The sequence below is a fragment of the Cherax quadricarinatus genome, chromosome 47 (assembly GCF_038502225.1).
Source record: "Cherax quadricarinatus isolate ZL_2023a chromosome 47, ASM3850222v1, whole genome shotgun sequence".
Lineage (NCBI taxonomy): Eukaryota > Metazoa > Arthropoda > Malacostraca > Decapoda > Parastacidae > Cherax > Cherax quadricarinatus.
Genome location: NC_091338.1, coordinates 14,248,584 through 14,274,024, shown reverse-complemented (window position 1 = coordinate 14,274,024; position 25,441 = coordinate 14,248,584). Strand labels below are relative to the sequence as shown.

Below are 25,441 nucleotides of genomic sequence, written 5' to 3'. Positions count from 1 at the left end.
TTGGTTGGTGTGTGTGGGGAAGTACCTCGACTGGTGTGTTCTTTCTTGAATTCTATCATGTTTCTTACCTTCTTTACCAAAGGGCTGACACTAGAAGCTTTCTTTCGGCCCGTGGTGGCTTATTTAGCAGTTGCATGGGTGTGAGTGGGAACTGCCTAACAAGTCAGAAGGCCTGTCGCAGTGCTCCTTTCTTATATGTTCTTAAGTACTTAAATTCTTGTTCTTTAAGTGCTGTGTCTGTGTAATAATAACTTGGAGAGAAGCCTTTGAACTTGTTGAAAATGCCTATCCATAACTAATTCCACATGTTGTAAGGGACCATGTGTACACTGATAAAAACGTCTTATTAAGATTGCCAAAGAAATCAGTGTGGAAATGTTTTTTACAAATAAGCATTCCTTGTTCAAAATGCAAAAAATAAAGTGAGGTTCAAAGATGGAGTTTTCATCATGGAAGAAAATCTTTCTTTCTTTCAACGCACCTGCCATATCCCACCGAAGCAGGGTGGCCCATTAAGAAAAACCTCAGTTAACGATGCTATTGGATAGCAATGAAATCAGATACCGATGCATTTCTTGCATCAAAATATTGGCTTGGCTAATGACGAAAAACTCGGTTAAGGACATTCTTCCTGAACGAGTCCGTACGGCCTGAGCCCATGTAAAGCCAGTGTGGCATTGTTTACAAGCCAGGGAGGACGATTCCACGCGTTCATGTGTGTTATTATGTTATTAATATGTATTGTTTATGTCATATTAGATGAATTCTTCTTCTTTCAACACACCGGCCGTATCCCACTGAGGTGGGGTGGTCCAAAAGGAAAAACGAAAGTTTCTTCTTTTAAATTTAGTAATATATACAGGAGAAGGGGATACTAGCCTCTTGCTCCCGGCATTTTAGTCGCCTCTTATGACACGCATGGACTTACAGAGGAAGAATTCTGTTCTACTTCCCCATGGAGATAAGAGGAAATAAACAAGAACAAGAACTAGAAAGAAAATAGAAGAAAACCCAGAGGGGTGTGTATATATATGCTTATACATGTATGTGTAGTGTGACTTAAGTGTAAGTAGAAGTAGCAAGATGTACCTGAAATCTTGCATGTTTAAGAGACAGAAAAAAAGGACACCAGCAATCCTACCATCATGTAAAACAATTACAGGCTTTCATTTTACACTCACTTGGCAGGACGGTAGTACCTCCCTGGGCGGTTGCTGTCTACCAACCTACTACCTAGATTAGATGAATTGTGGTAGATAAATAAGCCATAGAGATATTAGTATCATATTGAAGCTTAATAAACTCGCCTTCCTCTCACCTCCTACATGCCTGGTACACTCCCTGCATGCCTGCTACACTCCCTGCATGCCTGCTACACTCCCTGCATGCCTACTACACTCCCTGCATGCCTACTACACTCCCTGCATGCCTACTACACTCCCTGCATATTTGCTACACTCCCAGCATGCTCGGTACACTTCCTGCATGCCTGCTACACTCCCTGCATGTCTGCTACACTCCCAGCATGCCTGCTACACACCCTGCATGCCTGCTACACTCCCTGCATGCCTGCTACACTCCCTGCATGCCTGCTACACTCCCTGCATGTCTGCTACACTCCCTGCTACATTCCCTGCATGCCTGCTACACTCTCTGCATGCCTGCTACACTCCCTGCATGCCTGCTACACTCCCTGCTACATTCCCTGCATGCCTACTACATTCTCTACATGCCTGCTACACTCCCTGCATGCCTGCTACACTCCCTGCATGCCTGCTACACTCCCTGCATGCCTGCTGCACTCCCTGTATGTCTGCTACACTCCCTGCTACATTCTCTACATGCCTGCTACACTCCCTGCATGCCTGCTACACTCCCTGCATGCCTGCTACACTCCCTTCATGCCTGCTACACTCCCTGCATGCCTGCTACACTCCCTGCATGCCTGCTACACTCCCTGTATGTCTGCTACACTCCCTGCTACATTCTCTACATGCCTGCTACACTCCCTGCATGCCTGCTACACTCCCTGCATGCCTGCTACACTCCCTGCATGCCTGCTACACTCCCTGCATATCTACTACACTCCATCCAACTAACTACGTAATTAAACATCTCCTCTAAGGTAAGTGCAAATATTTCTTAGTTATAAATTAAAATGTAAATATTTCTTATTTATAAATTATTTATAAATTATTTTTATATCCGGTTATTTTTATATAGCCGGACTCGAGTCCTGAAAATGGGAAGTACAATGCCTGCACTCTAAAGGAGGGGTTTCGGGATATTAGCAGTTTGGAGGGATATGTTCTCTTTATACGTATATGCTTCTAAACTGTTGTGTTCTGAGCACCTCTGCAAAAACAGTGATTATGTGTGAGTGAGGTGAAAGTGTTGAATGATGATGAAAGTATTTTCTTTTTGGGGATTTTCTTTCTTTTTGGGTCGCCCTGCCTCAGTGGAAGACGGCCAACTTGTTAAAAAATAAAATTCTTATTTATAAATTAAAATGTAAATATTTCTTATTTATAAATTACATACATATACGTATTGTTTGTGGATAGTGGTGGTGGCAGAAGCCTCCTCCACCACTAATATGTATGGCTTCTCTCAGTGGCCATTATAAACCCAATAACAACACTTCCAGCACTTATCCTCACATACATTATGACATATTTTATTCATTCTAGAGTATATATCATGTTTCTGTGTTTATTATGTAATATTAGATGAATTGTGATAGATAAATAAGCCATAGAGTTGACAATAGCATCATATTGAAGTGCTATTCTGTCATGCCTCCTGACAGCAGGAACGGATTAATTGGATTTCCATTATTTCTTATGGGGAAAATTAAATCGGATAACGATAAAATCGGTTAAGGACAAGCTCTCTGGAACGGATTAATATTGTTAACTGAGGGTCCACTGTACTAAAATTTCACTGCAAATGCACTTATAATCAACCTGTACATAATCTCTGGTGTTGCCACTATCACTGCCATGAGACAACAGGTCTAATAGATAGTTATATCTTTAACAATTTACATATCACACTCAAATAAGTACATTTCCAATAAAATAATAGCCATTACAATTGTTCACCTCACACTGGCATTTACTAATAGAGGCAGTTCAATCACTATCATTTACACAATGTTGGCTAAAATATTAAGAAATCTTTACAGCTGATCATAGGTCATGGTACAGTATAAGCCAAGATGGCAACACCAGCAAACTCACAGGCAATAAAAGAGGGAATAATGAATGCTACCAAGACAGCAGCAACATTTAGGCAACATGACATGCAGGAGTTTTAAATCAGTGGTTCCCATCTCAGTAGTATCAGTTACCAGTAACCAGTTACTAGTGTCAGTAGTAATGATTCATACACCGACGGTTACTGATTCTCTGCTCCTGCGTGAATCACTGACTGTTATTCACTGTTACAGCTACAGCTGACCTAGCATGATTTGTATGCTGCTCACCCTGTAGGCACTGTGAGTCAGTTGAAGGATAGACAAGAGAGAGAGAGGTCAGGCTTGGCACTTCCCATATATTCCGTCTAATATACCTACTTATCATCCTACGTGAGTGTTATTACCCAATCCACGCTTCAAACCAACGTGACCCCAAATTTATTTGTCTATGACCCAAAATTTTAAATCACACAAGTTTTGCGACAGAACTGATACCTGTACCCACTTAGAGCCCCAGAAAATGACCATTAAGTGAAGTAATCAACTCAGCTGGTTGCAAATCAGACTACAAAACCCAGATTTGTGTGCAATGGTACACTGTCGTTTGAATACAATATGTATATCATTGTCACACGTACAAATGAAATACTGAATCACAATATACAGCCATTTTTTAATATTTTATCCACTCTTGTTGATCATTCTTTACATTTCATATTGCTAGTACAGTCAACCCAACAAACTGATGGGTTTCTGTATTTCCAGAACTTGATTACCTAACATTCTTACCGAAAGGCAACTTGTAAAAAGACTGCTTAACTGCTTTCCCACATTCAAATTGTTTTATTATTCTGGTCATTCTTTCTTATAGCTGTTAACCAGATTAGACTGGTATGTTACAGGAACATGTCTCTCAGATACAAAATCAACTCCCCACAAATTTATAGTGACGCTTGTACGGAAGCTATTTTTTATTACTAGGGATCATCCATGACTCATCAGAAAGCCCTCATGACCCTAGCTCAGGTAGCAACCCTGGCGAGGATCCAATATAAATGGACATGCTATACTATGTTCCAGAGCATCAGCAACAAGACTGATAGCAGTTTTAATAATCATATCAAAAAATTAATAGAAGTAGAATATTCCTCAACAATAGCAGTCAAACTCTTGGTAGGCAACTATTTAAAGTTTGTAATCACTTCTTGCTCTATTACCTGCAGGATACAAATTGTATTAGATAGAAGGAATTTCACTATTGTGGCATCATTACCTTAATCTTCAATTGATCAATGTCTTAGAGAAGTATCAAGTAAGGCTTAAAAGGCAAGCTTTTCCTGGGAGGCAAAAACATCTTTTTTAAAATAACCCTGTATACTGTGTTAAGGCAGACTCTCAAACATACACATCATCCAAACACTGCTGGTATATTGCCATAAAACAGAATAGAAGTAGATTTTCATGTATCCAAATATACAAAAGAGAAGAGTAGGGAGCCTTTTTATTACCTACTGCATACCTATAACTGCTTTCAAGGGTTCTTGTATCCTCAGAACCTAGCCTAAAGGCTAGACTTCCTTTTCAACTGCCTGATAAAACAACCTGGCAATCTAGAACTTCTATTTGTGGCAGTATGCCATAATTTATGTATAATGGACATTCATATTACATTTTGGAAAACTGTGCTACTGATTTCTGTAGCTTATAAAGCAGAAAACACATGGGAAAAAAGGGTTGCATCCTCCAGACCTTTAAAAAATCCCACTTTTTTTCCCTATCATAATTCTTCGAAAGATATTATTTTTTTTTCTACCTAACTTTGTCGATTAGGATGCTCTGTGAAATAATCTACCTGAACTCTGGTGAAGTTCAAACAATGAAAAGGAAGAGTACATGTAGCTAAAAAAAGGTTACATTATTGCTGTACAGTATTTGTTACTTACCTTCAAGTTGGGTTAGTGATACGATACATCGTGAATAAATGAAGAGTGGCTGTGGCTATTCTGGACCAAAGTTGATGACTGGGGTTGGAAATGTGATGTTGAAGGTTGGAGATCTTGTGAAGTTGATGCAACTTCATCAGTTGATTGTTGCAGTGGAGTCCTCATGTATTCTGTCATACACTGCCAGTTTGTTACATTTAGCAATAATGACCTATTCCTCATTCTTTTCACTGTATGACACTGAGGATTACTCATTGCACAAGCCTTTAACTTCAACTCACTGTCTTGAATTGAACGAATTGCTGATTCTCTAACACCAAACACTCATGTCATCAACCCGATGCATGCATCACCCTTCAGCATTTTGATTACCTCCAGTTTTCTTGAAATAGGCATAGTTTCATACTTAATTTTCTTCTTTGCTTCACCAGCACCACCTGCATTTCATTTGGATGCCATGAGAAATATCCTGAGAAGAGATGGAGTGATGTAAAGAAGGAAAACTTGGGCGACGTGTACTGAAGGGAAAATCGTACAGTACACATCCAGATACAGTACACGACTCATGTGGCAGGCTGTTTGTTTACATCCTCTCATTCCCCCCCTCACACCCTCTCCTGTTGTACTAAAACAATGCAATTTCTCACTGCATAATGGGGATCACCTGTCTGCCTGCTGCAGAACTCAACAGAAATGAATTCTGCTCCACTACATTACTACTGAAAATGGTGCTTGTCTATTGGAAATGAACAACTAAATTTAAGAAGCACAATATTGAATATGTGAACCACGATCATGTGACATTCAGGTGTCTACTGTATGTAAAGTAATGTATTATATAATTTAAGTTGTACTGTACTGAGCTTGGGATTTATATTGTATTTCGCTCTATTGCACTAGGTTGTGCTGCCATCTTGTGGACCTACCTAGACTTCACCCCATAAGAGACTACATCTGCATCACTTATGCATCAGACAGCATATAGAGAACACCTGCCTCTTCCTCTCTCTCCTGTCAGGCCAGTTAGCCTGGCTACAGCTAGCCTAGACACACTGCCTCTACCAAAACCCAATAAAGCTAAAGCATACCTCCGAAGAAGCATAATTCAGTCCACCAGAGAAATACTATTAACCCTTTGACTGTTTCGGCCGCATACATACGTCTTAAGAGCCAGTGTTTCAAATGTATACATGTATATATGTACTTAATAATTCTAACAGCTTCAAATCAAGCAGGAGAAAGCTGGTAGGCCCACTTGTGAGAGAATGGGTCTGTGTGGTCAGTGTGCACTGTATAAAAAAATCCTGCAGCACGCAGTGCATAATGAGAAAAAAAAAAACTCGACAGTGTTTTTGGATCAAAAGGCCGACTTTGAGGTGTATTTTCGCATAGTATTTATGGTTGTATTCTTGTTTTCTTGGTCTCATTTGACAGAATGGCAAACATATTACAGAAATAGAGATGATTTTGATTAGTTTCACAATGAAAACGACCTTGAAATTGAGCTCAGAATAGCAGAAATGTTTGATTTTTACCAATGTTCAATAGTAAGAAAATCACACCACACGTCCAATACACGACAACTGGGGAGTCTAATATTTTTTCACTAGTGCACTGATAGTATTTATACCATTTTCACAATAATGCAGTAGTCTGCATAACAGTAAATCTTCTATTTTTGTGTGAATAAAAAATCAAAATAGAAAGCAAGAGTAATATAAGTGGGGCCTGGAGATGTGACTAATGAGCAGAGGATATGTTATTTTAGTGCCAAGCATGTCTGCATTGTTTATTCTGGACCCTATTTTGAAATTGGCATCTTTTTTAATTTGAGTGAAATTGGCCAAATTGCCAATTTCTGACCACTTTATTGGGTAGTTGAAATCGGTAAATGGGCGGTTTCTTGTACTCAATTGATAGAAAAAATGGAGTTCTAAAGAAATAGTTATGAGTTTGGTCGACTGGAACAATGGAATTGGCCGAAAATAGGGCTCAAAGTCGCTGAAATCGCCGATGCATATACAGTGGACCCCCGCATACCATTGGCATCACATAACGTTTAATCCGAATACCGCTCGCTTTTTTTTTTTTTTTTTCAACAAGTCGGTCGTCTCCCACCGAGGCAGGGTGACCCAAAAAAGAAAGAAAATCCCCAAAAAGAAAATACTTTCATCATCATTCAACACTTTCACCACACTCACACATTATCACTGCTTTTGCAGAGGTGCCCAGAATACAACAGTTTAGAAGCATATACGTATAAAGATACACAACATATCCCTCCAAACTGCCAATATCCCAAACCACTCCTTTAAAGTGCAGGCATTGTACTTCCCATTTCCAGGACTCAAGTCCGACTATATGAAAATAACCGGTTTCCCTGAATCCCTTCACTAAATATTACCCTGCTCACACTCCAACAGATCGTCAGGTCCCAAGTATCATTCGTCTCCATTCACTCCTATCTAACATGCTCATGCACGCTTGCTGGAAGTCGAAGCCCCTCGCCCACAAAACCTCCTTTACCCCCTCTTTCCAACCCTTTCGAGGACGACCCCTACCCCTCTTTCCTTCCCCTACAGATTTACATGTATATGCTTTCCATGTCATTCTACTTTGATCCATTCTCACTAAATGACCAAACCACCTCAACAACCCCTCTTCTGCCCTCTGACTAATGCTTTTATTAACTCCACACCTTCTCCTAATTTCCACACTCCGAATTTTCTGCATAGTATTTACACCACACATTGCCCTTAGACAGGACATCTCCACTGCCTCCAACCGTCTCCTCGCTGCTGCATTTACCACCCAAGCTTCACATCCAAATAAGAGTGTTGGTACTACTATACTTTCATACATTCCCTTCTTTGCCTCCATAGATAACGTTTTTTGACTCCATAGATACCTCAACGCACCACTCACCTTTTTTCCCTCATCAATTCTATGATTAACCTCATCCTTCATAAATCCATCCGCCGACACGTCAACTCCCAAGTATCTGAAAACATTCACTTCTTCCATACTCCTCCTCCCCAATTTGATATCCAATTTTTCTTTATCTAAATCATTTGATACCCTCATCACCTTACTCTTTTCTATGTTCACTTTCAACTTTCTACCTTTACACACATTCTCAAACTCATCCACTAACCTTTGCAATTTTTCTTTAGAATCTCCCATAAGCACAGTATCATCAGCAAAAAGTAACTGTGTCAATTCCCATTTTGAATTTGATTCCCCATAATTTAATCCCACCCCTCTCCCGAACACCCTAGCATTTACTTCTTTTACAACCCCATCTATGAATATATTAAACAACCATGGTGACATTACACATCCCTGCCTAAGACCTACTTTTACCGGGAAGTATTCTCCCTCTCTTCTACACACCCTAACCTGAGCCTCACTATCCTCATAAAAGCTCTTTACAGCATTTAGTAACTTACCACCTATTCCATAAACTTGCAACATCTGCCACATTGCTCCTCTATCCACTCTATCATATGCCTTTTCTAAATCCATAAATGCAATAAAAACTTCCCTACCTTTATCTAAATACTGTTCACATATATGCTTCAATGTAAAAACTTGATCTACACATCCCCTACCCACTCTGAAGCCTCCTTGCTCATCCGCAATTCTACATTCTGTCTTACCTCTAATTCTTTCAATTATAACCATACCGTATACTTTTCCTGGTATACTCAGTAAACTTATTCCTCTATAATTTTTACAATCTCTTTTGTCCCCTTTCCCTTTATATAAAGGGACTATACATGCTCTCTGCCAATCCCTAGGTACCTTCCCCTCTTTCATACATTTATTAAACAAAAGTACCAACCACTCCGACACTATATCCCCCCCTGCTTTTAACATTTCTGTCATGATCCCATCAGTTCCAGCTGCTTTACCCCCTTTCATTCTACGTAATGCCTCACGTACCTCCACCACACTTACATTCTGCTCTTCTTCACTCCTAAAAGATGGTATACCTCCCTGGCCAGTGCATAAAATTACCGCCTCCCTTTCTTCCTCAACATTTAAAAGTTCCTCAAAATATTCTCGCCATCTACCTAATACCTCCATCTCCCCATCTACTAACTCCCCTACTCTGTTTTTAATGGACAAATCCATACTTTCCCTAGGCTTTCTTAACTTATTTAACTCACTCACTTATTTAACTCGCTCGCTTTTATCGCAAAAATTTTGCCTCGCATACCGCTCAAAAACCCGCTCACCGCTGTTCGTCCGAGACGCGTCCAATGTGCGCCCTTAGCCAGCCTCATGTGCCACCGGTGGCATTGTTTACCAGCCAGCCTCCGCGGTAACATCCAAGCATACAATCGGAACATTTCGTATTATTACAGTGTTTTTGGTGATTTTATCTGCAAAATAAGTGACCATGGGCCCCAAGAAAGCTTCTAGTGCCAACCCTACAGCAATAAAGGTGAGAATTACTATAGAGATGAAGAAAAAGATCATTGATAAGTATGAAAGTGGAGTGCGTGTCTCCGAGCTGGCCAGGTTGTACAATAAACCCCAATCAACCATCGCTACTATTGGTGGTACAGCTGCTGCTGCTGCTGTAGTACCGTCTGCTGCTGCTGTAGCACCGTCTGCTGCTGCTGTAGCACCATCAGCTGCTGCTGCTGCTGTAGCACCATCAGCTGCTGCTGCTGCTGCTGTACCACCGTCAGCTGCTGCTGCTGTTGTAGTACTGTCTGCTGCTGCTGTAGCACCGTCTGCTGCTGCTGCTGTTGTAGTACTGTCTGCTGCTGCAGCACTGTCAGCTGCTGCTGTACCACCATCAGCTGCTGCTGTACCACCATCAGCTGCTGCTGTAGTACTGTCTGCTGCTGCTGTAGCACCGTCTCTGCTGCTGCTGCTGTTGTAGTACTGTCTGCTGCTGCAGCACTGTCAGCTGCTGCTGTACCACCATCAGCTGCTGCTGTACCACCATCAGCTGCTGCTGTAGTACTGTCTGCTGCTGCTGTAGCACCGTCTGCTGCTGCTGTAGCACTGTCAGCTGCTGCTGTAGCACTGTCAGCTGCTGCTGCTGCTGCTGTAGCACTGTCAGCTGCTGCTGTTGCTGCTGTAGCACCATTGCTGGTGTGGCTTATTGAGAATACCAAGAAACAATTAACCCCAGAGGGTTAGCCACCCAGGATAACCCAAAAAAGTCAGTGTCATCGAAGACTCTCTAACTTATTTCCATTGGGGTCCTTAATCTTGTCTCCCAGGATGCAACTCACACCAGTCGACTAACACCCAGGTGAACAGGGAAAAATGCCTGGAACTAGTGCTCGTATTGGTGAATTTAAAGCCAGCAGAGGTTGGTTTGAGAGATTTAAGAATAGTAGTGGCATACACAGTGTGATAAGGCTGTTCTGGAAGAAAATGCCAACCAGGACCTACAGTACTCAGGAGGAAAAGGCACTCCCAGGACACAGTGTCTCATCAGTCATTGCTGCATCTTCAATAAAGGTAAGTGTCATTTATTCTTCATTTAGTAGAGTAGTACATGCACAATATATACTGTGCATGTACTACTCTACTATTGTGCATGTATCCTTCTCTTTGTGTGTAGGAAAATGTATATTTCACGTGGTAAAAATTTTTTTTCATACTTTTGGGTGTCTTGCACGGATTAATTTGATTTCCATTATTTCTTATGGGGAAAATTCATTCGCATACCGATCATTTCGCATAACAATGAGCCCTCTTGCACGGATTAAAATCGCTATGCGGGGGTCCACTGTATATCACAGAGATCACTAAATTCGCGGGAGCATAATTCCCTAAGTTTTCAATCAAATTTCATACTTTTGGTGTCATTACCACCGGGAAAAAATTCTCTATCACTTCATAAGAAAAAATAATATTTTTTTTTTCCAAAAATTTTGCGACATAGAATGACAGTTTCAGAAATGGGCTTGCGACAGTCAAAGGGTTAACATATCTGGTGGCAGTGGTAAAAGCCCTATCATCACTACACATTCGGTGATAGCAGTGTTTGCAGCACCACCAAATGGGAGAGCCCACATGGGCTGTACTGCAGAGGTTGAGGAGAGACTTAATCACCCAGCACAAGAGAGAAATATGGAAATATCTTGTCCTCCAGACTAATCAATACAAACGCCATCTGGAACAGTTCTGGAGTAAGCTCCACCAGCTGCTGGCGGCTAAACCCACACCCACACAACTCCTTACACACTCCTTCACTGATGTAGATGGTGAGGAAGTGCCTACCCTTATCGAGGACCCACGGGACCAAGCCAATCTGATGGGTGAAGTGTGGGAGAAAATTCTATCACACAATGATACCAGAAGATTCAACAACAATCACCACCAGTGGGTTAACCAATGGAGGGACGACAACTGGGCAGACTCCCATCCAATACGTACTATCGATTGATGCAGCTACCCTTGAAATCGGACACCCCCCTCACCAGACCAATTACCCTCAAGGGGATGTGATAAATCATAGGCAGAATGAGAAATAAGGCACCAGGTCCCTCAGGCGTAACAGCAAAACAATTAACGTACCTACCCCACAACTGCAAGATGTCTCTGGTTAATATCTATAACACCATTTTGACATCTGGACACTTTCCTATGGCACTTAAGACAGTGAGGATATTTCATTGCAAAACCCAACAAAGACATCTGCAAATCAGAAAACTATAGACCTATCTCCTTACTGGAAATCAATGGCAAAGTCTTTGAAAAAATCATCTCCAATAGACTGAACCACTACATGGAGTTCAACCACCTCTACACCGAAAAGCAGTTTGGCTTCAGGACCCACTGAAGAACCCAACATGCTATCAATCCCATCTTCGATGCGGTAAGATAGCCTGAATAAACAGGAATTTGGCCCTAATTGCAACTAGGGATGTACACAAAGCCTTTGACAGCCTGTGACACAATGACTTCATATTCAAACTTGCCAACCTTCTGGACCACAACTGGACTTTTCTCAGGCTTACATACAATTTCTTACCAGGAAGAAGTATCATCCCCACCTTTAACGGCAAGTTGGCAGAACCTTTCACACTGACAGCTGGAGTGCCACAGGGCTCATGCCTTGGCCCCATACTCTTCTACATATACATAAACGATCTCCCTCAAACTGAATTCGGCGATACCATCATCACCCAATTTCCTGACAATGTTATCCATTTAGTATCTTCCACCCTCATCTTGGGAAAAAACAAGCATAGAAGGGTAATAGAGAAAATGAATGTGGAACTACAAAGAACAGCCAACTGAAAGAAGACGTGTGGCGAGTGAGTGGTGACGTGTACTTAGCTCAGTGGTGACGTGTACTTAGCTCTGTGAAGACCGGTTTGCGCACTCTCTACGAATTGAAGCAAGATGCCCTCCATCGAGCAACTTTACCAACAGCTTAAGGAAGAATTGAGGATGGCGAAGATGGAGATTCGGCGACTGACCGAGGAAAACAAGAAGATTCGTAGTAGTCCTCCTGTTTTGAGTCCTCAGGTCAAGAAGGGAAACTGGTCAGTGGCTGGACAGCAGGGAACGAAGTTGACGATCAAGAAGACGAATGGAAAGGTAGAAACGATGAAGAAGAAAGAGACTGCCGTGGAAACTGTTGTGGAAACATCTAATACATTCTCAGTGCTACCCGACGAATGTGAGTCGACTACTGGGAACATCACGACGAACGACACCAAGGAAGGTAAGAATATTGTTGTTGTTGGGGATAGCCAAGTTAGGTATATGGATAGGGCGTTCTGCTTGAAGGACAGGAGTAGGAGACAGTTTGCTTTCCTGGGGCTGGGATGGAGGATATTGTTAGCCGTCTGGACGACATCATGAGAGGTAATGGGAGCAATCCTATTATCTGTCTCGGTGCTGGAGGCAACGATGTTGGCAGACGTAGGAGTGAAGACCTGATTAGCAGGTATAGGTCAGCAATAGAAATAATTAGGAGTAAGGGTGGGAACCCTGTCATATGTGGTATTTTGCCAAGGAGAGGAGTTGGAAATGAATGGTTGTCCAGGGCAATTGGTGTCAATTGCTGGCTGGACAAATACTGTAAGGAAAATGCGGTAACATTCATTGACAACTGGGACCTCTTCTATGGCAGAAATGACATGTATGCCAGGGATGGGGTTCACTTATCTAGGTCTGGGGTGGTAGCACTGGCAACTGCAGTGGAGGGAGCAGTTAGGACTTTAAACTAGGAATAGGTAGTGGTATGGGTTTTGGCAGGAAAACAGTGAAGTCCCAGTGTAGTAATATTACGAGTTCTAGGGGAACTAGTAATAAGCAGAACGAGGTAGATATTGAAAAGCCAGGGACTTTGGGTGATAAGGACAGTAATAGGTTTAGTAGAAAAACGGAAATGAGCAGGAAGGGTAAAGAGAAAGGAGAGTCTTTCAATGTTTATTATGCTAATTGCCGTAGTGCTAGGAATAAGATGGACGAGTTGAGATTAGTTGCTAGTGCAGGTAACATTGATGTATTTGCCTTAACTGAGACGTGGTTTAATTCAAAAAGTCGGGACATGCCTGCGGAATGTCATATTCAGGGTTTTAAATTGTTCCAAGTAGATAGAAGTATCGGGAAGGGGGGTGGGGTGGCATTGTATGTCCGAGATCGCTTGAACTATTGCATAAAAACGGGTATTAAGTCTGAAGTAACATATACAGAGTCTGTTTGGATAGAATTTTCAGAGGGGCATGAAAAACTGATTTTAGGAGTGATATACCGTCCCCCAAACTTAGATAGGGACCAAGGAAGACTACTATGGGAGGAAATTGTTAAGGCCACAAGGCACGATAATGTAGTAATTCTAGGAGACTTCAGCTTTAGTCATATTGATTGGAATTTCTTGACTGGGAATTTAGAATCATACGACTTCTTAGAAGTAGTTCAGGATTGTTTTTTGAAGCAGTTTGTGACAGAACCTACAAGGGGAAATAACCTGCTTGACTTAGTTATGGCAAACAATGAATCCCTTGTTAATAATTTAGAAATTTCAGAGGAACTGGGTGCTAGCGACCACAAATCAATTACATTTAGCATTGAATGGAAGTACGATAGTAGCGATAACTCAGTAACAGTCCCAGATTTTCGCTTAGCAGATTACGATGGGCTTAGAGAACACTTATCATCTCTTGACTGGGGTAACGAAGTGAGCTATCAATATGACAGTTTTCTGAACACTATACATGCTGCTCAAAGAACGTTTATCCCATATAAAGAAACTAGATCAAATAGAAATGACCCAAAATGGATGAATAATAGGCTCAAATATCTACTAGGGCATAAGAAAGGAATTTATAGGCGTATCAAAAGAGGTGAAGGTCATCTTATGAATCAGTATATTGACATTAAGAGGGACATTAAAAAGGGAATAAGAAAAGCTAAAAGGGACTATGAAATTAAAGTTGCTAGGGATTCTAAAACTAACCCAAAAAGTTTTTTCCAGGTCTATAGAACAAAAGTTAGAGATAAGATAGGTCCCCTTAAAAATAACTATGGGCACCTTACTGACAAAGAGAATGAAATGTGCTTGATTTTTAATAATTATTTTCTCTCAGTTTTTACACAGGAAGACACTAACAATATTCCAGTAATTAATTTTTATAGTGGGCTAGAAGAAGATAAATTATGTAACATCACAGTCACTAGTGAAATGGTTGTGAAGCAGATAGACAGACTGAAGCAAAATAAGTCGCCGGGTCCTGATGAGGTTTTTTCAAGGGTTCTTAAGGAATGCAAAATGGAACTCTGTGAACCATTAACTAATATTTTTAAATTATCTCTTCAAACAGGTGTAGTGTCTGATATGTGGAAGATGACTAATGTAATTCCTATTTTTAAAACAGGGGACAAGTCGTTACCGTCAAATTACCGCCCAATAAGCCTGACCTCAATTGTAGGCAAATTACTAGAGTCAGTTATAGCTGAGATTATAAGAAGCCATCTCGATAAGCATAGCTTGATTAATGATACTCAGCATGGATTCACAAGAGGCCGGTCTTGTCTAACTAATTTATTAACTTTCTTCAGTAAAGCTTTTGAGGCTGTTGACCACGATAAAGAATTTGATATTATTTACTTAGATTTTAGTAAGGCTTTTGATAGAGTTCCGCACCATAGACTGTTAAAGAAAGTGGCAGCTCATGGCATTGGAGGAAAAGTGCTCTCGTGGATCGAGTCATGGCTCACTGACAGGAAGCAGAGAGTGTCCATAAATGGGGTTAAATCCGAGTGGGGATCTGTAACAAGTGGCATTCCACAGGGATCAGTCTTGGGCCCGTTGTTGTTTATAATATATATCAATGATCTTGATGAGGGAATTACTAGTGACATGAGCAAATTCGCCGATGACACAAAGATAGGTAGGATAATTGATTCAAACGTAGATGTTATGGAACTTCAGGAGGATTTAAACAAACTCTATTCTTGGTCAGAAAAGTGGCGGATGCAGTTCAATGTAGATAAATGCAAGGTTCTGAAGCTCGGGAGTGCCCATAACCCTAGTACTTATAAGTTAAATGATGTAGAACTTAGCCATACAGATTGTGAAAAGGACTTGGGGGTTATGGTGAGCAGCCACCTTAAACCAAGACAGCAATGCCTAAGCGTACGTAATGAGGCAAATAGATTACTGGGATTTATATCAAGAAGTGTAAGCAACAGAAGTCCAGAGGTCATACTGCAGCTTTATACATCATTAGTAAGGCCTCACCTAGATTATGCAGCTCAGTTCTGGTCTCCGTATTACAGAATGGACATAAATTCGTTAGAAAACATTCAGCGTAGGATGACTAAATTAATACATAGCATTAGAAATCTTCCTTACGAAGAAAGATTGAAGACTCTTAAGTTACATTCACTTGTTAGACGAAGAATGAGGGGAGACCTGATCGAAGTGTATAAGTGGAAGATAGGTATTAATAAAGGGGATATTAATAAGGTCTTGAGGATGTCTCTCCAAGAGAGAACCCGCAGTAATGGATTTAAATTAGATAAGTTTAGATTTAGAAAGGACATAGGAAAGTATTGGTTTGGAAATAGGGTAGTTGATGAGTGGAACAGTCTACCTAGTTGGGTTATTGAGGCTGGGACTTTGGGTAGTTTCAAATTTAGGTTGGATAAGTACATGAGTGGGAGGGGTTGGATTTGAGTGGGACTTTCACATCAGAGCTTATTTCTTGGGTGGCATTGAAAATTGGGTTGGGCTAATGTTTTGTTAGTGGGATGAATTGTAAAGGACCTGCCTAGTATGGGCCAACAGGCCTCCTGCAGTGTTCCTCCTTTCTTATGTTCTTATGTTAAGAAATGAGAATCACGACCAATCCAGAGAAAGTCCTCATCAGCATCACCGGTTGCCTGGCATCAACTAATGACAACAAAAGAGGTATCTCCATCAAAGGTACACCTATTGCTATCAGTAACCCAAATAAGATCCTGGGATACGAGATTGACAGATTACGCCACTCCACATCTCGTGTCTCCAAAAAAGTGAACCTAGCAAAAGTCTGCCTAAGCCAACTACAGCGTCTCCTCACTTAACAGCGGAGTTCCAGTCCTAAGACCCCCATCAGTGAACGAATTCGTCGCTAAGTGAGGAGCATAGTATAATGGTAGTGGGTTTGTATAAACCATCTTTGATATTGTTTTAGTGTCACCTTTGCACCATTTATAACATTTCTGGTATATTTTTAAATGTTTATACAGCAGTGTACTGTATACTGTAATAAACAGAATAGGGGAAATCAGCTTTAATATACATTATTTAGGCATGCATACTGGTCAGAAAGCCCATCATAAGTCTGAGTTGTCGGTAAACGAGTACATCGCTAAGTGAGGAGAGGCTGTATTCAGGTTTAACGAAGCCCCCTCCCACATCAAGAAGCACTTTTACAAGATGATGATAAGACCTTTGCTTGAATATGTATAAAAATAATAATACGTAATACTACTATAATAATTATAATATGTATGTACTACTACTTATAATTTAGCATACGCCGATGTGCCCAGCATCTTTTCTCCATCTCCAAGGTAAATGCCGTATTCCTACATAATTTCTTTACATTATTATTGTTGTTGTTGTTTTCCTTATGAAACTATGTACATAGTAATCTAATGGAGCTTGCCTTACAAACACTCTGTTTTCTATTATAACAAAAGCATGGGAAGGTATGTAGGAATGGCTGCCGTGGTGGCCCTATACACCCCAACAACAACATCAAAGGCCATTGTGCCGCCTCCACTAACACTACTCACATACATAATATTTCATTCATTCTAGTATATATATTATGTTTCTGTGTTACTTATATTGTTTATTGTGTCATATTAGATGAATTGTGATAGATAAACAAGTCGTAGAGTTGATATTAGGGAAATTATTGAAGTTTTTTGTCGTGCCTGGAATTCCATGGGAATGGATTAATTCCATTTCAATTAATTTAAATGAGGAAAATTGATTCTGCAAATAAGCAAATCCAGATGTGATCAAGGTCACAGAAAGGATTAAACTCGTAAGTAGAGGTTCCACTGTATTTCCATCCTTACTCATCCTTCTTCCTTTCCAATCTTACCAAAGCTCTGGTAATTCAAGCTCAAGTGTTCGCAGCAGTTGTGTTTTTTGCTTGTACAAACAGCATCCGCCAATCAACAAATCATTTTTATGTCATGTCTGCAGCCTCATCATCCAGATGCAGGTACATTCAAAATTTATTCCCAAATATATGTATGTTTAATTTCCTTGGGAAATCTTGGCAGTATCATCTAAGTTCCTGCAGCCTCCCAGGCTCTCAGTCAGAAGTTCAGCACTGCCTGCATACTGCGGTTTCAGCTCATATCTGCCAATTACAGCATGACAGAGGTGAGTTTAGTGGCATTTTTTTGTCCAAAGTGATTTAGTTCCACCCTGGCTTCCACAAAGATGGGTATGCAAGGCAGCAGATTCTCACCTGCCTATACCATCACTACCACTCATTACCTACTCCCTCTATGCTGTTTCTCTCTGAATTCTGTGCAAATTCCTGACCAGAGCTGTGTTCAAGTGCCCAAGCCACTCAACGCTACATGGGATACCTAGCCACATAGATCAATAAGTCTCTTCAAGATGACTGTTATATTCATCCTAAAATTCAAGTATCTTAAGAAATACAGCTGAGTTTTCAGTAATGTAACCAGCTTCTAATGTCATTAATATGTAACAAATAAAACTACTGCCAATTAAAATTTTACACCACAATATAATATTCAGTAATTGTTTTACACAATGGTAGGACTGCTGGTGCCTTTTCTTTCTGTTTCATAAACATGCAAGATGAAAGGTACATCTCACTTCTTTTGCTTACACTTAGGTCACATTACACAGGCATGTACATGCATATGTATACACACCCATCTCACTTTTCTTTTATTTTATTAATAGCTCTTGTTCTTATTTCTTTCTTCTTCATTTCCATGAGGAAGTGGAGAAGAATCCTTCCTCTGTAAGCCATGTGTGTCTTAAGAGGCAACTAAACTGCCAGGAGCAAGGGGCTAGCAGCCTGTATAAATTACTAAATGTAAAAAGAAAGTCTTTCTTCTTTTTCAGGTCATTCTGCCTGGGTGGGAAATGGCTGGTGTGTTAAAAAAAAATAGCTTTTTTAAATTCCAAATATATACACATTAAATTTTTTAAGAATTAAAGAGCTGAATTAGCTTAACTAAACAAAAAACAAAGGCTACATGGAGCTTACCTTCAGGTGTTCTAGTCTCGATATGACGAGCAATATCTTCCCAGTTCCCATATCCATACTGTTCTATTGCGTCCAATAATCTGACTTCTTCTCTTGCAGTCCAATGGCCTTGACCAGGGAAAATGCTAAAGTTTCCTGTATCCTGGAAAACACCGGCCTGTGAGAGTGCGGGCCCAGAGAGAGACAGTGACCCGTTAGTGAAGGGGGTGGAGGTAGGCAGAGTGCAGAAGCAGAGGCAACACTCATCTATTGTCAATTGTCACAAGTTTAGTTTAGCTTCCGACACTAATCTTCACGATTACGAGAAGACCCATTTATCTCATTTCGTTCACTCTCATTATCACTGTTACATATACTGATCTTCCTTTACAAAAAATGCATTTGTTCAATTAAAAAAAGGAAGAAATATACCGGTAGCTTGGGTTATTCATATGCAATATCTTACTACTAGTGACAGTAAAACTGATTTCAATCCATTAATAGATTACTCTCTCATTTTACAATGTATTTTATCACCTTTGTTCACTTAGTAATTATTGAACCAAACAAGGTGATTATTTACACATTAAAGCATCATTAGCTATGCAGTTATAGTGAATAAGATATTTACTTAACATAGCGTAAAATTTTGTTTTCATAAGGAAGCACACTATACAGCATATTATACACATACACATACTCAAACTTTAAACAACTGTATATTACAAAAACTGGCTGCTATTTATTTAGTTTCTCTTAAAGGCAAATTCACTATAACATTGGTATGTAGTCTATAAGTACAGTTATGAGTAAATCTTTCTGCTTTTCTCATGACTACAAATGTACACAAGAGTTGCAATAGATTATGGTCAGAAATCCAACCCTAACAATCATGAAATATTGTTAAATGTGCGTATCCAGTTACTTTTGTATTAATTCTCTCTTTTGAAAGTGGAGCATTTTAAAATCTTGAATATAATATTGGAAACAATACTGACTTTATAAATGCTGAAGATACACTTTAATTATTAAACAAACCAATCAACTTTTAATGTGTAACAAAAAAAGGCACAGTACCGTGACTGGAACGATACACAAATAACCCGCACATAGAAGAGAGGAGCTTACGATGACGTTTTGGTCCGACCTGGACCATTTACAAAGTGACTTCGGTCCAAGTTAGACCGAAACGTCGTCGTAAGCTCCTCTCTTCTATGTGCGGGTTATTTGTGTAACTTTTAATGTACTTGAGATATGAAAATAATCATTTCCAGTTATTATTACATACATACAGTATGCCGTTTTTCCCCAGTTACTAAAGAGGTACTGCTTTTTCTATTTTGACCTTTGCATTACAAAAATTAATGCTGATATCTGAACATCCTTACAAGTACTTGCATAATTTTTTTCCAATTTGACAATGTATAGTACAGGTATAAAACAAAAATATCAATTATTACAGCAGAGTATAGTATAGTATATCAGAGACTCGGTTAAAACAATTGGATCACCTTGTTTGTTGCTGCACTTTATTTAAATAAGATTAAATTTATAAATTAACGTTGAGGAAAGGTCACAACACAGATAGGCTAAGGCTCTTAAATCTACAATACTGTACTGTACCTTTAACACCGCAACCTCGTTTTACTGCAAACCTCTAAGCCTATTATCCATGAAGTACCCCACAATATTCAGAAATCGCCAAAAAGCTGTGAATAGGGAGAAAATACTTGTATGTGCAAAATGAAAACTACTAGTCAAAACTGTTTCTTGCCTTGTTTCTTGCATACAGTTCACTTAAACATTACTGTACTAGTGTCAGGTGTACTTTAATTATTTTAATGTACCGCTGTTGATACAATTATGTACAAAACATGGATAAATTTGACTTTCACTGACAGTTGTAATATCTTATTCTAACTTTTTTGCCCATGACATTCACCCAAAATTTTTGGCACATTTTTCAGCTAATAATCTGTTATAAAGCATGTCTTCTATTTCCCCGATATAAAAATCAGCCATGCACAATTTTTTTTCCTAAATTGAGGTGTAAATTTTAACCCTGCTAACAAATTTTCCATCTTGTTGTTGCTACATTTATCAAACTCATGCATAATGGTTTACCTGAAACTACAGCATAATATATAAGATAACACGTGTGTATAGAAGATTTACGATAAAGTTAACAGTAAAAAGTTCTGCTTCACTCCCATTCTTTTCCTCATCCTCATATATGACATAAGACAGAGATGGAAACCATAGTACCATGTCTTCCTTTGCCAATGATACTAAAATTTGCACGAATGTGTCAACCACTGAGGACACTACCTATCTCCAAGTTAATATAATCCTAGTCTTCCAACAGGCCACAGAAAACAATACAAAGCTCAATGAGGACTAATTTCAATTACAACACTATGGAAAACTTGAGGTAATAAAAGCTAGAATGGAGTAGAAAACAAATTCTAACCAAACAATAGAGCAAAAAACTAATGCAAAGGACTTGGGAGTAATGTCAGAGGATCTCACTTTCAAAGAAAACAACAATGTCATTATCACATCTGCTGGAAAAATGATAGGATAGATAATGAGAACAATCAAAGTAAGGGATGCCATGCTAATGATGATCCTCTTTAAATCACTTATTCTCTCTAGGTTGGAATACTGCCATACATTAACAGCCCCTTTCAAGGCAGGCAAAATTGCAGATCTGGAGAATATACAGAAAACTTTCATTGCACATGTATACAGTACAGTCAAGCACCTCAATTACTAGGACTATCTGAAGTCCCTTGACCTGTACTCCTTGGAATGCAGGCAAAACACACACATCATTGTTTGCACCTGGAAAATTCTAGAGGGGGCTAGTCCCAAATCTGCACACAGAAATCACTCCCAACGAAAGCAAAAGACTTGACAGGCAGTGCAACATCCCGTCAACGAAACACAAGGCTGTCGCAAGTACACTAAGAGATAACACAATAAATGTCAGGGGTCCCAAGACTGTTCAACTGCCTTCCAGCATATATAAGGGGAATTACCAATAGACCCCGGCTGTGTTCAAGAGAGCTGAACGGATAACTAAAGTAAGTACAGTGGTCCCTCAATTATCGTCTTTAATCCGTTCCTGGAAGTGGGACTATTATCGAAATGGACGATTTTCGAATCAATTTTCCCCATAAGAAATAACATAAATCCAATTAATTCGTTCCAGACACCCAAAGTATCAACAACAATTTTTTTTTTTACCTAAAAGATAGATTTACATGCACAAAAGAATGAACATTCAACATGACAGTTACCTTTATTGAAGGCTGTTGTTGATGAATGGAAGACAGGGAGGAGGAGAGAGGGAAGAGAGGGTATTGTTTGGAAGGGGAATCCCTCTCCATAAGGACTCTAGGTCACTTAAGGGGTCACTTCCCTAGCATAAATATAGATTTACATCCAGAAAAGAGTGCCAAATAAATGTAAAGCACTAATAAAATGTATAAATGAACATTGGTAATAGGGGTAGTTGATGAGTGGAACGGTCTGCCTAGTAGGGTGATCGAAGCTAAAACATTGGGTAGTTTCAAATTTAGGTTGGATAAATGCACGAGTGAGAGGGGTTGGATTTGAGTCGGACTTGCACCTGAGCTTATTGCATGGGTAGCATTTGTTCTGTTAGTGGGTTGGATTTGTGAAGGACCGGCCTAGTATGGGCCAACAGGCTTATTGCAGTGTTCCTCCTTTCTTATGTTCTATAAGCTATGGCTTGGGTAGTTTCAAATTTAGGTTGGATAAATACACGAGTGAGAGGGGTTGGATTTGAGTCGGACTTGCACCTGAGCTTATTGCTTGGGTAGCATTTGTTCTGTTAGTGGGTTGGATTTGTGAAGGACTGGCCTAGTATGGGCCAGCAGGCCTATTGCAGTGTTCCTCCTTTCTTATGTTCTTATTGAAGACTTGTTTGTGTGAGGGAGGGATGGTAAGTTTATTGTTGGAGAATATGACAGTAATATCAACTCTACAGCTTATTTATCTATCACAATTCAACTAATATGACATAATAAACAATATTAATAACATAGAAACATGGAATATACTCTAGAATGAATAAAATAAGTCATTACATATGTCACGAGAGGTGTTGTGTTGTGTTGTTGTTGGGTATATAAGGGCCACTGAGAGTAAGCCGTCCATAACGGTGGTGAAGCAGCAGCTGAGGCGGTGGTGTTTTCTGTAGCCCTATATAACTCCAACAACATTGGAGTTGATAGAATCGCTGAATCACTAAAGAAGGCACCCTCTACCACCATCACTACTGCCTTCTACCACTATTACAACTGTTACCACCATCACTACTACCTTCTACCACCATCACTACCACCCTCTACCACCATCAACCACTATCACAACTGCTTCCACTCTACCACCACCACCTTTGTATTTTTCTACAAACTTTTTCATAAATTATACGTGTTTCTCACATTCTTTACCAAAGGGCTGGCACTAGAAGTTTTCTTTGGTAGCTTATTTAGCACTTGCAAGCACTAAAATCAATGGAATATTATGAAATATTTTGTAGGAGCAAGTTAGGGGACCGTCACTCACTGGTAAACAATGGCACACTGGCTGGGAAGGCAGGCCCCAGCGGCTCAGAGCATGAGTACGCGTCCCAGACGCAGGACGATTAGCGAGTTAACGGACCATTTGCGAGCCAATGTTCAGACAAAATAATGGGACTACTTCCGAAATGGACGACTTTCAGGCCGGACAATTATTGACGGACCACTGTACCTGTCCAACCAGGCTGTGGTTCATACATTCAATTGCATGTGGCAAGCAGTAACAGCCTGGCTGGTTAGGCCCTGATTCACTGTGAGGCCTGGTCAAGGGCAAGGGCATTGACACCCGATTATCATAATCATGGGAAAGCACTAAACCCAGAGGATACAGCGCCTGTGGGGGGAAGGGGATGGAAGTTATTCAGGCTTAATTCAGGGAACTGGAGCACAGATCCAATTCCCTAGATCAAGAGCCCCTCACCAATGTCAAGGAATCTTCCTTGAAGGGATTGACACCTGAAAAACCCTCCAGGTAGACTCTAGGTATGTATACTACACCTCAGCTTGTATAAAATTATGTCTTAAGCCAAACACTATGTAAGTCATCTGTAAACCCTGCTTCACTTCTTAAAACATACAGCAACTACTTTGTAACATAGTACAGTGGAACCTCTACTTGCGAATTTAATCCATTCCACGACCTTGCTCGCAACTGGATTTGCTCGTTTGCAGAGTCAATTCTCCTCATATTAATTAATTGAAATGCAATTAATCTGTTCCAGTGGAATTCTGTATTTCAATAATTTCGCTATCAACTCTATGGCTTATTTATCCATCTCACTTCATCTAATATGACCTAATAAACAATATAAACAACATAGAAACCTGATGTATGCTCTAAAATGAATAAAATACGTCATTCATGCAGTGGTATGGGCGGTGTCAGCGGTGGACGAGAGTTTGTCTGGAGACCGGGCAAAATACTTCATGAATAATTTCGCTATCATCTACAGTGGACCCCCGCATACCGTTGGCATCACATAACGTTAAATCTGCATACCGATACATTTTATCGCTAAGATTTTGCCTCGCATACCGCTAAAAAACCCGCTCAACGCTATTCATCCGAGACGCGTCTAATGTGCGGCCTGAGCCAGCCTCACATGTTCCGCCGGTGGCATTGTTTACCAGCCAGCCTCCGCAGTAACATCCAAGCATACAATCGGAACATTTCATATTATTACAGTGTTTTTGGTGATTTTATCTGCAAAATAAGTGACCATGGGCCCCAAGAAAGCTTCTAGTGCCAACCCTACAGGAATAAGGGTGAGAATTACTATAGAGATGAAGAAAGAGATCATTGCTAAGTATGAAAGTGGAGTGCGTGTCTCCGAGCTGGCCAGGTTGTATAGTAAACTCCAATCAACCATCGTTACTATTGTGTCCAACAAAACGGAAATCAAGGAAGCTGTTCTTGCCAAAGGTTCAACTGTGTTTTCGAAACAGAGATCGCAAGTGATGGAAGATGTTGAGAGACTCTTATTGGTATGGATAAATGAAAAACAGATAGCAGGAGATAGCATCTCTCAAGTGATCATAAGTGAAAAGGCTAGGAAGTTGCACGAGGATTTAATTAAAAAAATGCCTGCAACTAGTGATGATGTGAATGAATTTAAGGCCAGCAAAGGTTGGTTTGAGAGATTTAAGAAGCATAGTGGCATACATAGTGTGATAAGGCATGGTGAGGCTGCCAGTTCGGACCACAAAGCATCTGAAAAATATCTGCAGGAATTCAAGGAGTACATAGACAGTGAAGGACTGAAACCTGAACAAGTGTTTAATTGTGATGAAACAGGCCTGTTTTGGAAGAAAATGCCAAGCAGGACCTACATTACTCAGGAGGAAAAGGCACTCCCAGGACATAAGCCTATGAAAGACAGGCTTACTCTGTTGACGTGTTCCAATGCTAGTGGTGATTGCAAAGTGAAGCCTTTATTAGTATATCACTCAGAAACTCCCAGAGCA

At 40.2% G+C, this 25,441-nt stretch overlaps 1 protein-coding gene across 11 annotated transcripts in view; it reads right to left on the bottom strand.

Moving 5' to 3' along the window:
* The window catches only part of LOC128696471 (Transcriptional adapter 2B), a 220,695-nt gene that overhangs the window by 164,091 nt on the left and 31,163 nt on the right, over positions 1-25,441 (bottom strand). For 9 of the 11 annotated variants that reach the window (XR_011393231.1, XR_011393234.1, XR_011393232.1 and 6 more), the window contains exon 4: positions 18,888-19,044. Coding sequence is in view for 3 of the 11 variants with exons in the window: in XM_070094712.1 (XP_069950813.1) it covers positions 18,888-19,044 (157 nt within the window). In the remaining 8 variants the exon portion in view is untranslated. The remainder of the gene's footprint in view (positions 1-18,887; positions 19,045-25,441) is intronic. The other 2 variants (XR_011393236.1, XM_070094710.1) reach the window with 1 other exon arrangement.